Source organism: Geospiza fortis, unplaced genomic scaffold (genome assembly GCF_000277835.1).
Source record: "Geospiza fortis unplaced genomic scaffold, GeoFor_1.0 scaffold534, whole genome shotgun sequence".
Taxonomy (NCBI): Eukaryota; Metazoa; Chordata; class Aves; order Passeriformes; family Thraupidae; genus Geospiza; species Geospiza fortis.
Window position 1 is genome coordinate 55,142 of NW_005054614.1, and position 16,018 is coordinate 71,159.

General features: G+C 43.8%; 1 protein-coding gene across 1 annotated transcript in view; it reads left to right on the forward strand.

The window, feature by feature from the left end:
* Positions 1-8,026: 8,026 nt before the first annotated feature.
* The window catches only part of LOC102039383 (myosin-13), a 28,103-nt gene continuing 20,111 nt past the window's right edge, over positions 8,027-16,018 (forward strand). Inside the window, exons 1-15 of the mRNA XM_031064668.1 lie at positions 8,027-8,230; positions 8,327-8,470; positions 8,562-8,718; positions 9,326-9,353; positions 9,451-9,553; positions 10,366-10,368; positions 12,505-12,597; positions 12,694-12,757; positions 12,847-12,945; positions 13,041-13,144; positions 13,974-14,112; positions 14,529-14,647; positions 14,748-14,897; positions 14,984-15,154; positions 15,486-15,795. Of these exons, the coding sequence (XP_030920528.1) occupies positions 8,027-8,230; positions 8,327-8,470; positions 8,562-8,718; positions 9,326-9,353; positions 9,451-9,553; positions 10,366-10,368; positions 12,505-12,597; positions 12,694-12,757; positions 12,847-12,945; positions 13,041-13,144; positions 13,974-14,112; positions 14,529-14,647; positions 14,748-14,897; positions 14,984-15,154; positions 15,486-15,795 (1,888 nt within the window). The remainder of the gene's footprint in view (positions 8,231-8,326; positions 8,471-8,561; positions 8,719-9,325; positions 9,354-9,450; positions 9,554-10,365; positions 10,369-12,504; positions 12,598-12,693; positions 12,758-12,846; positions 12,946-13,040; positions 13,145-13,973; positions 14,113-14,528; positions 14,648-14,747; positions 14,898-14,983; positions 15,155-15,485; positions 15,796-16,018) is intronic.

Consider the following 16,018-nt stretch of genomic DNA (forward strand, 5'->3'; position numbering starts at 1 on the left):
CTCCAGACTCATCCAACCTGGCCTTGAACACTTCCAGGGATGGGACAGCCACAGCTTCTTTGGGCAACCTGTGCCAGGGCCTCATCACTCTCACAGGTGCTTCCTAATATCCCCTCTAAACCTACTCTCTTTCAGTGGGAAGCTATTCCCTGTGTCCTGTCCCTCCATCCCTTGTCCCCAGTCCCTCTCCCGCTCTCCTGGAGCCCCTTCAGCCCCTGGAAGGAATTCTCAGGTCTCCATGGAGCATTCCCTTCTCCAGGTGATCAGCCCCAGCTCTCCCAGCCTTGCTCCAGAGCAGAGGGGCAGCTCCATGACCTCCTCTGGGCTCTCTCCAGCAGCTCCAGCTCCTCCCTGTGCTGGGCCCCAGGGCTGGGACAGGTCTGATCTGAGCAGGCAAAGGGGCAGAATCCCCCTCCCATCCCTGATGCCCACCCTGGGGGCTCAGCTCAGCACAGAGGGGGTTTCTGGGCTCCAGTACCCATGGCCATGTTGGTCTTCTTGTCAGCCAATACTCCCAAGTGCTTCTCCTCAGGGCTGCTGTTGATTCATCCCTCTCCCAGCCTGTAGATGTGACTGGGAAGGCAGTTAATGATTTCATACAGATATATGTGTGTATATATACATACAAATACAAATACACATATTTATGTAAGCCCAGTGACCCAGCTCTGCACCTGGCTGCTGGCAGGACTGCAGGGAAAGGTGAGGCTGATGTGGGCACTCAGAAGGCAGCAGGGAGAAGCAGCCTTGCTGTGACAGAAGTCCACTCCTCCACACTGCATTTACTGCCAGACAGCTCAAACAAAGCACAGTGTTGATGTCTCAGACACAGAATATATTTTACAAAAAGCAGAGGAGTCCTTAGCAGCAGGCAAGGCCCTCCTGACGCCCTGGTAATCCCTACTGGGGCTGTTTCATAACCTGCTAGCAGGCTCTGTGCAGAGGGGTTTAGGGGACATTACTGAGTAGGGCTGTGATGTTCATCAAGGACAAAGAGCATCCCAGGAGGGCCCGAATGCAATAAATACATAAATAGAGCTGCTGGACTGATCTTCCCCTGGGAAGGTCCAGGGATTTGCCTTAGATCAAGCCATTTTGGGCACACAGACATCATCCCCAGGGAGACTTACATTTCTGCAGCAGGATTATCAGCCTGTCCTTGTCCAGGATCGCTTCTCAAAATTATCTTAAATAACATCACAGACACAGACTCAGCTATACTTCTCACATGCCTCACAGATATTCATTAAGACAGCACCATCTGCTTCTCCCACCTATACACATATTTTTTGATTCCCCACTAGGTTTGTGGAATGCTTCTTCCCTTTACAAATAGTGTTGTGCTCAATATCTTTATTTATCACCTTGTCCCCAAATTCCAATCATTATTAGCTTCTACTTTTGCCTAGTATTGGCACTAGGTCTAGTGGGCCACCATTCCCTGAAACACTTTTCAAAAATCAGAATTTTTCTAGACAATTTCCAGATCTCCAAAAGCAAGGCAGCTTTAGTAAGAGCTCACACACTACAGCCAACAGCCCAGATGTTACATCTCCATGTTTTTTTTAGGGAAACCTTGGGTAAGTACCCTCTGCTCTTGGCCACCTGTAACTGACTATTTGTGTTGTCTATTTGGCAACTGGCAGGATGTACAATCCTCATCATTTAAATAGCTGAAAAATTCTAGCATGGAACTCAAGCCATTTCTATCTCAACACATTTTTTTCCACTGCTACTAGATAAAATCCCAAATATGCAATATGATTTGCTCTTGTGCAAGGAAACAGTACAGATATGAAATCAGTTGTAAGTGGGAGCAAACAATTTGCATTATTTCAATTGCTTCTGTCTCTACTTCTGTTTTTGCTACCAGAATGGCTTGGATTAAAAAAAATAAAAAGTGTTTTGTTGTCTTCAGAATGGTAAGGTACAAATAATAGCCTGATAATTAATTTTTTTCAGTTTGGTTGCCTCCAAAAGGCAATAAGGAAGAAGAAGATCTGTCATTTAAAGTGAAATTGCCCTGCAATCCACAGGGTAATAAACAGTTCTTGTCAGTAACGTGCACAAAATAGGGATTGCTGCCAACTTTGCAACTGCTGAAACAGCCTGAAGATGTGATCATGCCACTGGTTTATGCTGGGGGAAGAAAAAAAAATAAATTTAGGTTAGACATCCCCTTTTCTTCTAAAATATACAGTATATATCATTGGCTATTTTGCAGTGTTCAGTAGTTAGCTGAAAGATATCTTCAGTGCCCATGTTCCAGTGTTCTAGGCTGGGGGTAAGCGACAGCTGTGAAAAAAAAATAGCTTGCAAATATATTTTTAGAAAATAATCCCTCAAAGATTGTCATTAATTCAATTTGGCCTTGGTGCAGTGTCAAACCCATGTTCAGTGGTGCAGAAATCAGCATGAAATATCGTACACTTTTGACAAGTTTGGGCTATCATCTTTCTGTTCCCTTTACACAAATTAATCTTTGTACTTTCATTAGAAAAGATTATCACTTAAAGACAGGCTCCAAAAATCAAAGTACATATTTTCAAACCTCAATACATTTGTTTCTATTAAATGCTGAAACAAAAGTTTGTTTGAAGGTGTACATCTCTCTGTTTATATGCAGTTTTTCTGGCAACACTGATCATTTGAGCCTAAAAGTAATCAGAGACCTGAGAGGAGCTGTGGAGGAAGTCTTGCTTTTTGTCCACTTGGACTGAAGACCAAAAAGCTTTCAATAAAACAGGGCACCACCAAATTAAACTGTGGGGTTATCATGGCAATAAATCTCAGTGACTTATGCACCTTGGGAATGGTGTCTCTTCTCCTTTTCTCCAAAACCAGTGCCCTACAACTTTGCAAACACATAATTTAAATCCCAGGGAACAGGCTTTATCCCATGAATGAGCACTAATAATGCTCATCATAGAGTGTTTTTGTGGTTTTCAGAGACCTGCATGAACAGTCAAGGATGAAATCCAAACTTACAGAATTGCTAATGCAGATTATGATCTTAAAGGCCAAGAAACTTTGCATTAGATGTGATGGAAGGCTCCTACATGGAGGCTAAATCCACAAAAAAATTACATTTTCTGAAGCTTTTTGAATTGATGGGGGACAACAAGAAGATAGTTGGCCCTCTTCCCCTTTCAGTCTATGTGGTGTGCTGTAGCAAAAGCAGCACAACAACCTGTTAAGATGGAGTGATAAAAGGTCTAAAAGGTGATGGTACCAGGAACAAATACATATGTGCCTGAAGGCCCAGGGAAAGGGGGTTGGGTGTGAAATGTGAGAATAGCTGTACTAGTTCAGACCAAAAGGTCCATCTGTCACCAAAGTATCAGACAGTTGCAGATACAGCAGCTGATCTGTCAGGGGTTTGGGCACCTCGTAGGGAAGCCTTGCTTCCCTGGCCACTGGTACTGGGAAAATTATCTAAATTATCTCTTCATGAGCATCCACTGGAAAAGCTGCTGGGTAACTGTCACAGGATCAAAGCTATTTAGTGCTGGAACAGGTGTGGTGTGTAGCCCGAGTCTTGCCAAAAAACAAACACTCTGCCATCCACAAAGAGCAAGAATTCCTGAGAAAACCAAAGGAACAAATGCGCCAGGTTGTGCTTGGCATGCTGTCTAACCTTCCAGCTCCCAAGACAGGCTGACATTTATGGAGCACACAGTTTGACAAAGCCAGAATTATGAGAGGTCCTGAAGATGTTTGTGATCGACCAACATTAGTAAATAGGAGAATATATATAATTCCAGGAATAACAATTTAAAGAAACCATGCAGATGAATCTGCTGGTACAACATGTTTAGAGACTGACACAATAAATGTGTGGTCCTTTTCTTGACAGATAAATTGCTGTAATGTGAGGGACCCAAACCAGGTCTTGAGACTGTTCAAATGTAAAAAGTGCCTGCAATTCTGCTGTTGCAACCAAATTTAAAAGCTAATTTAACATGTCTGATAAACAGCAATTGGCAGAAGAAAAATACAATAATAACATCTCCACATCTGCGTGGTGTCATTGCCATTTCAGAGAGCATCTGTGCTCACACTTCAGGTCAGACTGGAAAAGAGTGATTGAAAAATAAATTAAAAACACTGAAAGACATTCTAGAAAGGACTAAAAAGAAAATCAAGGGAAAAGGCCTAAGTACGATTTCTCTCAACACTGCAGGAATCCATTTTCTATTGCAGAATCCAATACAAATGCCTTTTGTTCCCAGTGTAACTAAATCCTGGGCACCCTGAAGGTAATCCAAAGCAAACAACCAAGCAGAGCTGTGTAAATGCACCAAGGATGTTCCCCAGACTGAGCCAACGTGAAGCAAAGACAACAATCCATCTGACAATCCATCTCTTCCCACAGAGGAAGGTGGGTCATTCCACAAAGAGGTGGTTGGATTTCATGGCCTCTAAAGTTTAAGTCATTTTCTGATGAAAGATTCTTCTGCCTTAAAATAAAGAAAAATGAGGTAATGATGACAAATCTACTTTGCCACCGCATCTCCTGTACAAAATCATCTTGTGGTAAGAGTATTTTCCAAAGATGTGAAAGACCCTCAAGACTGTTACTTTTTACACTTTCAAATGCCTTCACCAAGCAGTGTGGCTGAGCAGGCTTGGTTCACACCACCTCCTCCCTTACCATTTGTCAGGCAGGGTTTTGTCCCAGGATGTTCTCAATTATTCCTCCCTTTTCTTATTGCCCCAAAACCAGTCAAAAACCAGTCAAAACCAGTGTCAAAACCAGTCCTTAAGCAGCTAATCTGAAAGAAGCAGACAATGCCCTTCCACCTTCCTTTACAGAGCAGCTTGCAGTCATTGTGGTTTGACATCCAGCCTGCTCCATGACAGCCTGTGCAGGACAGTGGAGTGGCACAAAAATCAGGTACCTTTCTGCAGGCTGACCTTGAGCATGCCTTGCAAACCCACAGAAAAGTATAAAAAATTTGCCTCAATAAATCTTCCTTCTTATCTAGCAGCGTGTGTAGACAAACAGGGAGGATAGGAGGGCATCCATTAATATTATATCCTTAAAGAAGGAATTGTGCACAATTAGAAAAACCCCATCCTGCTGACTGAGGCAAACCCTTGCAGTGCAGAGCCAAGCGTTGCCTTATTTGGCTTTATCAGAGCTGTCTTTGGGTTCCTCCATCCTCCATCCTGGCACAGATCAATGTGAAAAGGACAGGTCAGTGCAGCTGACTCCATACAACCTTAAACCAATCCTGTCCCTGAGCAATTAGCAGAGAGATCAGAGCTACAACACGTTTACAACTAAAGAGTAAATTATTATTGACCAAAAATAGAGCTCTGGAGTGCTGTGTGGGCAGGAGATAAGGTATAAAGAGCTGCAGCTGAAGGCAACTTTGTGATTTGCTACCTCAGCATCTCACGGTAAGTGCCATCCACTTGCTTCATGCTCTGACCATGACCATCTCCACAGATCCCAAAAAAGGTGGAATATGAAGAGGTGTTTTCTTCTCATTCCCCACCTCTAACATTCCAGGTCATGCTTTACATGCAGAGTCAAGGTGATACCACCCAAACCACTCCAAAGTGGTGCACAAGCAGAAGCAGGAGAGTCACAGCATGCCAGTCCTTGGACGGGCCTTCTACCGACTCTGCTACCCCCAAGTCCTGTGGAAGCCACAGGAAGACTCTGAGGGCAGTTGAACTGACTGGGATTAAATATGTAAAGCAACTGATTTTTTCCTGGACATCAGATTTGTTTCAAGCAGCTCACAGAAATGTGGGGAGGAACACAAGACTCTCTTTGGAATTCTGCCCTAGGTCAGGAGTTTTAAGGCACTGTGTGCAGTTCAGCTCTCTGGAGAGGCTACACCGGGTGTAGGAATGTTTGACATGGCATATGCTCAGGACAATGGACTGGTTTTGATGGACAATGGGCTGGTTTTGATGTAACTCTCTCTGTCCTTTCTTTAACCATTCCACACAGGTTCTGAAAACAGATTTCCTCGTGGGATCTCTGAAGGTAGGGGTTTAACAAATAACACAAATATCTTTGCTAATTGATCCTGAGCAATAAGTAAAGCTCATCCAGACAGTGGAAAGGGAGATGCAAAAGAGAGTAGAACTAGGATCACTGGAAAGGATATATGGTATTTTAATCAACATGAGCAATAGTCACAGTTCTTGGCAGGAATACTCCATGTATTGGGAAAGAAAAGTTACAGATGCTCAAACTTAGTCAAGAGAGCATGGTAGAGAGAGACAGCAATAGCTTTTTGTGGTGTAATCTTGAATTCTGGGATTTATAGATTATTAAAATTCATCTTATGCCATTTGCACAGCTGCTGGAAGCATGAGGTTGTGATTGGAGAGGAGGCTCAAAGTAACATTCAAGTGTTCATTTCCTCTGGGGTAAAATCTAGAAAATTATTTACTGACTTTGGTTTATCACACAGGCACTGAAACCCAGACAAAGTTCTGAATTATCTTGTCTCTGGCCAGATAGGCAGATCTGTTCATGTCCAAAGAGTAACCTTTACAGAGAACTCGTGTGCATCACTCCTTCTAGGTTTTCTGGGGAAGGTTAGAGACTGGGAGTGTGCAGCAGAGCACAGGAGGAACCTTCCAACATCTGTCTTCTATCCTAAACCCAAAAAGTGCTCACTGAAACTGGAGCTGAAAGGGATGGAAGCACAGGTTATTCTCCTAGGGGATGCTGCCTTCTCTGCTGAGGAATGTGTAAAGATCTGAATTTTACGCTATTTCCTATCAAAGCCATTCAGTAGTTTAACAGACTGTGTCCCTTGAGGAATTTTCTGATTTGCCTTGTCTGATGGCATTTTCTGATTTCACTTTTTCATGGGCACTGTGAAATACCTTCTCTCTTTCTTTCCTATTGCTTCTATTGAGCCCCTCAGACATAAGATCACATAGGCACAACTCTGGGCTCTGTATACACAGAATACTGCTTTCAAAATAAGCTAAAGGTTCTGGGGTTTATGCTTTTGAAATTCCTGGCTGTTAAAAGCTCTTGCATGAGGCAGTCCTTCAAAGTCCTGCAGGGTGCAGATCCCATAGCAGCCAGCTTTTGCTGAGAGAGATCCGCACTTCTACAACAACATGTCCAGAAGTAGCATTACAAATGTGTTGAAGAATTTTACTTGCTATTCCAAAAAATGCAAAATAAAACTGAGCATAAATTAGTTTTCTGAAATATTTCTACTAGACAAATCCTTAAAAATGTCTGGTACATATGAATTGGCTTTTAGTGATTCATAACTAATATAATGTGTTCAAGCTATAATATGTTCAAGCTATAACTGAGATTCTTTGAAATGTTATGTCACATACTTCTTTACTTAAATACTACGTTATTTAGTTAACACAGGTTCTTAATTATTATCTGAAATATACAAGATATTCCTTTATTGGTCAATTTCACAACATAATGGGAAAAGATGTTTTATATTTGGTTCACCCAATAATCAGGTTTGGCTTAAGATAGGTCATGACTGACATTCCCAATTTGCTCCAGTGCTTGGTGTGGACAGAAACTAGTTGAACTTCCCCTGCTTGGTATTAAAACATCTAAAAGAGAGGATGCTAACATACCTCCACCTGGAAATCACATGTGAGACCCACTCTACATGACTCACAGAGCTTACTTTTGTCTAAATTTTTGGCATAATCTCAGTGCCCTTGTGTATGTGGCTTTGAGAAGGATGTGGCTGTGCAGCTCTGTGAATAGGAGGTGAAGATAGAGCAGGACCAGCTTTTCAAGACTTCTAGCTTGATATTTTCTCTGCCCTCACTTGGTCACATAGGCCTATTTAAGGGAAATGTCTTCAAAGACAATCTGGCTATAAGAGGAACTTTCTTTATTAGCACTTTTTCAGTGGATAAAAAAATGAGGCAGAAGTTAAGTGCCTGATTAGTCCTTCTTTTGCTATTAGTCATTGAGCATGGCCACTGTCTGGATAAATGTAAATTACAAATGAACAAACTTTCTGCAAATTTTCTGCATTCCTCCACAGCAGCTGCAGCCATGAGCTCAGATGCAGAGATGGCAATCTTTGGAGAAGCTGCTCCCTACTTACGGAAGCCAGAGAAGGAGAGAATTGAAGCCCAGAATCGCCCATTTGATGCTAAGACAGCCTGTTTTGTAGTAGATGACAAGGAAATGTATGTGAAAGGCACCATACAGAGCAAAGAAGGTGACAAAGTTACCGTTAAAAAATATGATGACACAGTAAGTGATACCATAGCTACTCCTATGGGATCATCCAGTTCAGGCAGTTCCCTGTTTTAGATTTCTCCTGTTGTTCCCTTCTCTTTTTCTTGCTAGACTGTGACTGTAAAGAATGATGAAGTCTTTCCCATGAACCCTCCCAAATTTGATAAAATCGAGGACATGGCCATGATGACCCACCTGCACGAACCAGCTGTGCTGTACAACCTCAAAGAGCGTTACGCAGCCTGGATGATCTACGTAAGTGGCAGCAGCAGCTTCCTCTGGGCAGCCTAAGGAGCTGCTGGGCCAGCCTCAGGGGAAGCCAACGTGCTGTGTGCCTTCCTTGCAGACCTACTCGGGTCTCTTCTGTGTCACTGTCAACCCCTACAAGTGGCTGCCGGTGTACAACCCCGAGGTGGTGTTGGCCTACCGAGGCAAGAAGCGCCAGGAGGCCCCTCCACACATCTTCTCCATCTCTGACAACGCCTATCAGTTCATGCTGACTGGTGAGTAGCTCTCTTCATAGGCATCAGATCACAACTGTTCTACTTTGTCTTGACAAAACCCTCTCATGAAAAATGAAATAGGATTATGTATTGTGGCTAGTTTTGCTTCAGCCTTTTTCATTCCTTTCTTTCTCTGTGCTGTTGAGTTCCAAAGTGTTACCCACGATCAGGATTCCTTTGTCATGGGTCTTAACTCTCTTTTTTCTCTGCGGTTTTAAAAGCAGTCTGTATAGCTGAAAATTAAAACAAATTACTGTATGCAAGAGAAGGAAAAGACTATAGACTGGAACAGAGAAGCAGCATATGGGTCTTCAGGGGTTTTCAATGTCCATGGCAAAGCATTATAGAATAGCAGAATGTTTTGTGCTGGAAGAGATCTTTAAAAATGTCATGGGCCTTCCCTATAACATTTGGAGGAACATTTGTGAATATGTTTCAAGAAAGACTGCAAGTACAAATTGCTTTGCAAGGAATTGAAATGGAAAAAAAGACGTAAGAGTAAACAATGAAAAAAAATGCAGGTGTTTTTCTTGTCATGACTTATATTATTTTCAGTATTTTTGAGTTCCTCATTTACAAAATCTACTTGTTTCTGCCTTGTTCACAGATCGTGAGAACCAGTCCATCCTGATCACGTAGGTACCCCCCTGTGCGGGTCCCTGCGGGGCTGCCCGGTGCCAGGGCCCCTCCTGCCTGACCACGCACCCTCTGCTTCTCTCTTGGCTTTGGCAGCGGAGAATCCGGGGCCGGGAAGACTGTGAACACCAAGCGTGTCATCCAGTACTTTGCAACAATTGCAGCCAGTGGGGAGAAGAAGAAGGAGGAGAAGTCATCGGTAAAACCATTTTGCCAGTGTAGCAAAGCCTTCATTCACACAGGGGAGTCTTTACCAGGGAGGGGGAGATAATGTTAGACAGCAGCTTTCTCTGTGCTGGTTATCCATCTGTGTACTTCAAGCGTCCTCTGAGATCCACAGCGCCTGAGTGCTGCAGGTGAAAAGAGAGCAGTTGTTGGCACACAGTTTGTGCTGCTTGGGGTTGGGGCTGTGTGTGGCTCAGTTTGGGGTCATTAGGCTGTGTGTGGCTCAGTTTGGGGTCACTGGGATGGGGCTGTGGCCCAGCCTCATCCCCAGTGGGTGCAGCTGTGAGCAGCAGGTGAGCAGCACTGACAGCAATGAGCCATGGAGTGCCCAGGTGTGCTGAGCAACCACCAAAGGGAGCAGAGGGCACACAGGGGCAGTGCAGGAACATCAGGGGTGTAAAAAGGTTGGGCTAAAGAGCAAGAAGGGCAGATACTTGAAGCCTTCTGAAATGATTTTATGTTACTCTGTATGGGCAAATGCTTAAAGCCTTCTGAAATTGTGTGGTGACACTGTGTATCATGGCCATCTCAACTACAACACGTCCTGTGACAAGCAGTCAGTTCCCACTGGCACAGGGCTGTGCCATTCCTATTCCTGTTGGCAGGGAAGTGCAGGAACTCTGCACTCCAGAGTGGCTGTGCTGACATTAAGCATCATTTCACTTGCATCAGGCAGTAGATTCCACTGGCTGGTTTTTCTGTCTGTGGTCAACAGAACAGCCCAGAGGGACAGCATGAGAAAAGGGCTGGATTTGGGACAGCTGGGACCCCTTCCCTGACAGTCAGAAAGTAACCTCAGAAAGGATCCTTGCAGGAAAGAAAGTGCATGCCTTGATGTCCCTTTGCTGAGCAGCACAGCTGTTGCAATCTGAGCCCACTGCTGCATTTGCAAGGCACAAACTTCATCCCCCATCACAGAACAAGCAACAAACACCCTTGTGGCACAAGTGTGTGCCACCGCAGCCTGTGAGATGCTCATCAAAGCGTGTGACATGGGTCAGCATGTTATTTGAGCCCCCAGGGGCACAGTGGAGCTTAAAGAGATTCCAAGGCTGAATATTCTTTCACTCAGAGGCAGGTGTCTGTGATTGATGGGTTGTTGTGGCCGAGGCAAGTTCATCATAGGCACTCTTTTCATCAGCACCATGTTAGAATCTCCTGGGCTCAGCTTTCATCAGCTGCTCACTATGCCAGGACTGGCCTCAGAAAAGCTTCAAGGCAGCTGAGACATGTACAGACCATGTGTGATAGAAGGAAAATCACCTGGCTCTCAGACTGACAGTAATCTGTTCTGCCCTCTTCTGATAATTCACAGAATACTCTATATTTTTAGCATTCCAATCTCTGTGACAATAGTATGTTCCTCTTTATAAGAGCATTAAACAAAACAGGTTATGGTTCTGTGTAGCACAGCTTTCAATGGCAGACACAAGCTGAAATCAGATGCCAGGCAATAGTACAGGAATAAGGGAAGTGTGTAACAGCATTTCCTCAAAATGTAGTCTTGCCCTCCAGCATTTTGTCACCCAGCCTGTAAACAGGACTCCAGAATGAACTTGTGTAAAGAATTGCCATGTTCTTCCACACTGTTATCCACGTACAGTGCTCCTGTTTCAGTTCCCTGGTCACAGCTGTGCACTCAAAAGAGACTTGATGTTGGTGCAGTCAGCTGCACTGACACACACATCCCTCTCCTCTCCTCTCCTCTCCTCTCCTCTCCTCTCCTCTCCTCTCCTCTCCTCTCCTCTCCTCTCCTCTCCTCTCCTCCCCCTTAGAAAGCCAAAAAGATACATGTGAAAGGGCATTATTCTATAGATAGGATATTTTATTTTAAAAAAAGATGCAGAACTTCCCATGCTACTGCCTTGCTTTAATTTTAGAGGGCCATCTTCACGGTGGACTAACAAAAACGAATTTAAACCTGCTGTGCCATCTGCAGACAGTGCTGGGAACGGCAGTGCCTCTCCCCTGTGCTCAGGGCTGCACAGAGATGCAATTACTGCATGCACAGAGATGCAGTAAATGAAACAGTGCTGCTCACCTTTCATCTGACATAAACTAATTTATATATATATATTTTTTTCTTATTCTTGGTTTTCCATCTCTGTTGGAAATTATCCCTGGCAACACTTTCGTGCCCAGGTTATGTAGGATCAGTCATGACTTTGCTAGAGTCACACTGGTGACTCTGCTTCCTGGACTGTATTGCACCAAAAAGGAGAGAATAATGGAATAATGTCACAGAAGATTTTTTCCTTCCATATTTTTGCACTTACTAAGAGAGATACAGCACAGTATCAAAATTTACCTGTTGATCATTCTTTCTGCAATAATGTAGCAGCAAAAACAAAAAAAAAATTGAAGAGTCTCTGTTCTGTTCTTAACTAAGTCTGGTGTTTGAGTGTCAGGTTTTGCCCATGTCTCAGTTTTCAAAGAACGTCAAGAGTTGTATTCCTGCATCCTGAAAGGCTGCTGTTGTTTGAATGCAACTGCAAAATTTTACATTCTCCCTTGGTAGGTGTTTCCTACCAAAGCCTGTACTTGTAGGGCTTGAACAACCTTCGAACAAATTTCCAGATTTCTCACATTTTCTTTAGCTGTCAAGACTTTCGTGAACAGGGGTGCAGAATCACCTCTCATACAGGTTTCAAATGCCCTGAACTCCACTGCAGCGACTTTGTATGTGATACCCAACATGTGGTATCAGATACAAGAAACAAGCAAAACACAGATCTCTTTCAGCACTCTTCCCTTTGAAACCAATGTCAAAATCCATGAGTGTTGGCTGATGAGTGATTAAGAACTCTGTTAATTTTTAGATTTAAATCACCTGTGATATGTAAAAATTATCTGTTTATCCTTTTTGCAATATTTGTTAATTACTAAGTAGTAAAGTGATAAAGAAGCATTTTCTTCTGTGACTAGGGAACTCTGGAAGATCAGATCATCCAGGCCAACCCACTGCTGGAGGCTTTTGGCAATGCTAAGACTGTGAGGAATGACAACTCCTCACGCTTTGTGAGTTCATTTCAGATTTATTGGAAAGAAGACATTTAATGCAAGTCTCATTCATTGATTGTCATAACCAATCGTTTGATCTGCTCTGCTTGATAGGGAAAATTCATCCGGATTCACTTCGGACCAACCGGCAAGCTGGCCTCAGCAGATATCGAAACCTGTGAGTTGGAGCAACCCAGCCCAAGCAGAATTTATGCGTTTGCAACCTCAAATTTCTCAGGAGACTAACAGCACCTTTCTTCTGGTTAGATCTCCTGGAGAAATCCAGAGTCACTTTTCAGCTGTCCAGCGAAAGGAGCTATCACATTTTTTACCAGATAATGTCCAACAAGAAGCCGGAGCTCATTGGTGAGTGCCAGCAGTGCTGGGCTTGGCTCAGTGAGTGCTTTCTCTTCCCACTGTGACCTCCCCAGTGCCACTAAAGGTGACCCACATACCTGCAGATCTCCTCCTTATCTCCACCAACCCCTATGACTTCCTCTACGTGAGCCAAGGAGAAGTCACAGTTGCCAGCATCGATGACAGCGAGGAGCTGCTGGCGACAGATGTGAGTAGAGCAGATGAGACATAAACTTTAAGGAATTTAGAGATTTTAGAAGAGCTAAGGTTTTAGTAAGAGATAAGCCTTATTTGAGTTAATTAAAATAAATGGGTAGGCCTTGATGAAGTTAAGAGTTAGTAGTTGATTGCTTGTCAACACAATGTTTGGTTAGCTGGGTTTATAATGAAGAATACAGGTACTGATAAATAGCTTTTAGGAACATAAGACAATTGTGGCCTTCTCTGTTCTGAAACCAGTTGAAGATGGGAATGGGAGTTCTACCAAGGGTTCATTTGTCAGATTTGCATTGAAAAACTGGAAAGGTCAGAATGAGGAAGACTTCATTTACTTCCTCATTTTGGGACCCCTCCCCATGAAAGGGACCACAGACCCATTTCAAGGAACAAACTATGCATGCTTAATAGCTTTTGAACTAATTATCATATGAAGAAGGGAATGGGATGTACCAAAGTTATGAATATGTATTTTTATTTTGGGTATTCAATACTTGTATAGATAAAAGGACTCTGTAATCACCTGCAAATTGAGGTGTGTATTTGGGAGCTATCCCACAATAAACATACACCTTCTAACATTAAACTGTTAGAGAATTTTTGTCCATCACAGTTGGATATCAGTACTAGATCAATATCTATATTTTTTTAATAAATCACAGAGCAGAGCAGAGCAGCCCTGGCCAGCCAGACCCTGCACTGCTGGCCCAGTGCCATGGGGCTGGGATGGTGCTGGATTCAGCTCAGGCAGGGACAGAAACCCCACCTGCCCCTTGTGCTTCAGCTTTTGTGCCTTCCTAACCTGCCTGTTGCCTCTGCAGAACGCTGTGGACATCCTAGGCTTCAGCCCTGATGAGAAGGTGGGGATTTACAAGCTGACAGGGGCTGTTATGCACTATGGGAACATGAAATTCAAGCAGAAGCAGCGGGAGGAGCAGGCGGAGCCGGATGGCACAGAAGGTAGGGCTGATTGCAGAGTTTGCTTGTGAACTGCACCAGCAGAGAGCCAGCAACCCAACCCTACAGAGTGCCCGAGACTTTGAAAATTATTTTCCTTTCCAGAAATGAATTTTTTATAAAGATAGTTTCAAGCCTCACAAAGTCTGTATTTAATTTATGCTCTACAAGGAAACAGAAAGACATACAAACTTAAGCATTGCTGCAGCCCTTTAGGCACAGACACAGGATTGTGCTGCAGCTGAGACGCTGCCTTTGGAGCAAGGGAAATATTCTCCATGACACTGGAGAGGAGCTTCCCTTGATAACACACGCATTTGAGTTGTGCCAAAAGTAGGCTCTTTGCAACAGAGACATCCCAGAGGACCAGGACACTTTTCTTTGTCCCTACTGAACTCATTTGCTGTTTCTGGTCCTAGTGGCCGACAAGGCTGGCTACCTGATGGGTCTGAATTCTGCTGATTTGCTCAAGGCTCTCTGCTATCCCAGGGTGAAAGTCGGGAATGAATATGTAACCAAAGGACAAAGTGTCCAACAGGTATATAGACAGCCCATCAGCATTTCAATTTCTTCAGAGTGTTCTTTCAAATTTAAAGCTGACTCAACTTTTCTTACTGCCATGGCTATGCTTCTTACAGGTGTACAATTCAGTGGGTGCACTGGCTAAATCAGTCTATGAGAAGATGTTCCTGTGGATGGTTCTTCGTATCAACCAACAGCTGGATACAAAACAGCCCAGAGAGCATTTCATTGGTGTCCTGGACATTGCTGGCTTTGAGATCTTTGATGTGAGTTACTGTCGGTATGCTTGCCTACTGAGGGTTGCTTGAAACTAAATGGCTTTTTTTTTTTTTTTGGTATTTTGAATTTTTAGTTCAACAGCCTGGAGCAGCTGTGCATCAACTTCACCAATGAGAAACTGCAACAGTTCTTCAACCACCACATGTTCGTGCTGGAGCAGGAGGAGTACAAGAAGGAGGGGATTGAATGGGAGTTCATTGACTTTGGCATGGACCTGGCTGCCTGCATTGAGCTCATTGAGAAGGTGGAAAAAATATTTTCATTGTAGGAGAGTACACTTCTTTTACGATCATTTATTTTACCTCAGTCATTCTTGACAAAATGATGCATTACTGTTGACTTACCTTTTCACATCAAAATAGGCACCTTAGAAAACCAAAGCTTTTGGAACAGCAGCCATCTCTGCACAAAGAATGGTTTCCTTAACAACATGGCTGGGGTGGAAGGGAGAATGCCTACACAATGTTCAGTTGATGACTTTAACAACTGCCTTTAAACAGTAGGTGAACAGTGAGGAGCAGCAATGACTCCCCTCCCCACCACTTACTTCCTTTATGTGTTCATATTTCTCCCAGCCCATGGGCATTTTCTCCATCCTGGAAGAGGAGTGCATGTTCCCCAAAGCAACTGACACCTCTTTCAAGAACAAGCTCTATGACCAGCACTTGGGCAAGTGCAGCAGCTTCCAAAAGCCCAAGCCTGCCAAAGGCAAGGCTGAGGCCCACTTCTCCCTGGGGCACTATGCTGGCACTGTGGACTACAACATCACTGGGTGGCTTGACAAGAACAAGGACCCTCTGAATGAAACTGTTGTGGGGTTGTACCAGAAATCATCCTTGAAGCTGCTGTCCTTCCTCTTTTCTAACTATGCTGGTGCAGAAACAGGTAGGTGCCTTTTCAGTGATGGCCAATAAGGCAAAAATCAACTAAAGCCTCCTTCTGCTTCTCCTCTCAGTGGTATACCCAAGGCTACCAGCCCCTAAGGTGCCCTTGTTATTGTGTGCATCCAGATATGCCAAAGCTAGGACATCAACATGCAGAAGTGTTGGAAACACCACATTTATGTGCTGCAGAGAAGTAAAGCACAGCAAGTCCAACCCCAAGTAAC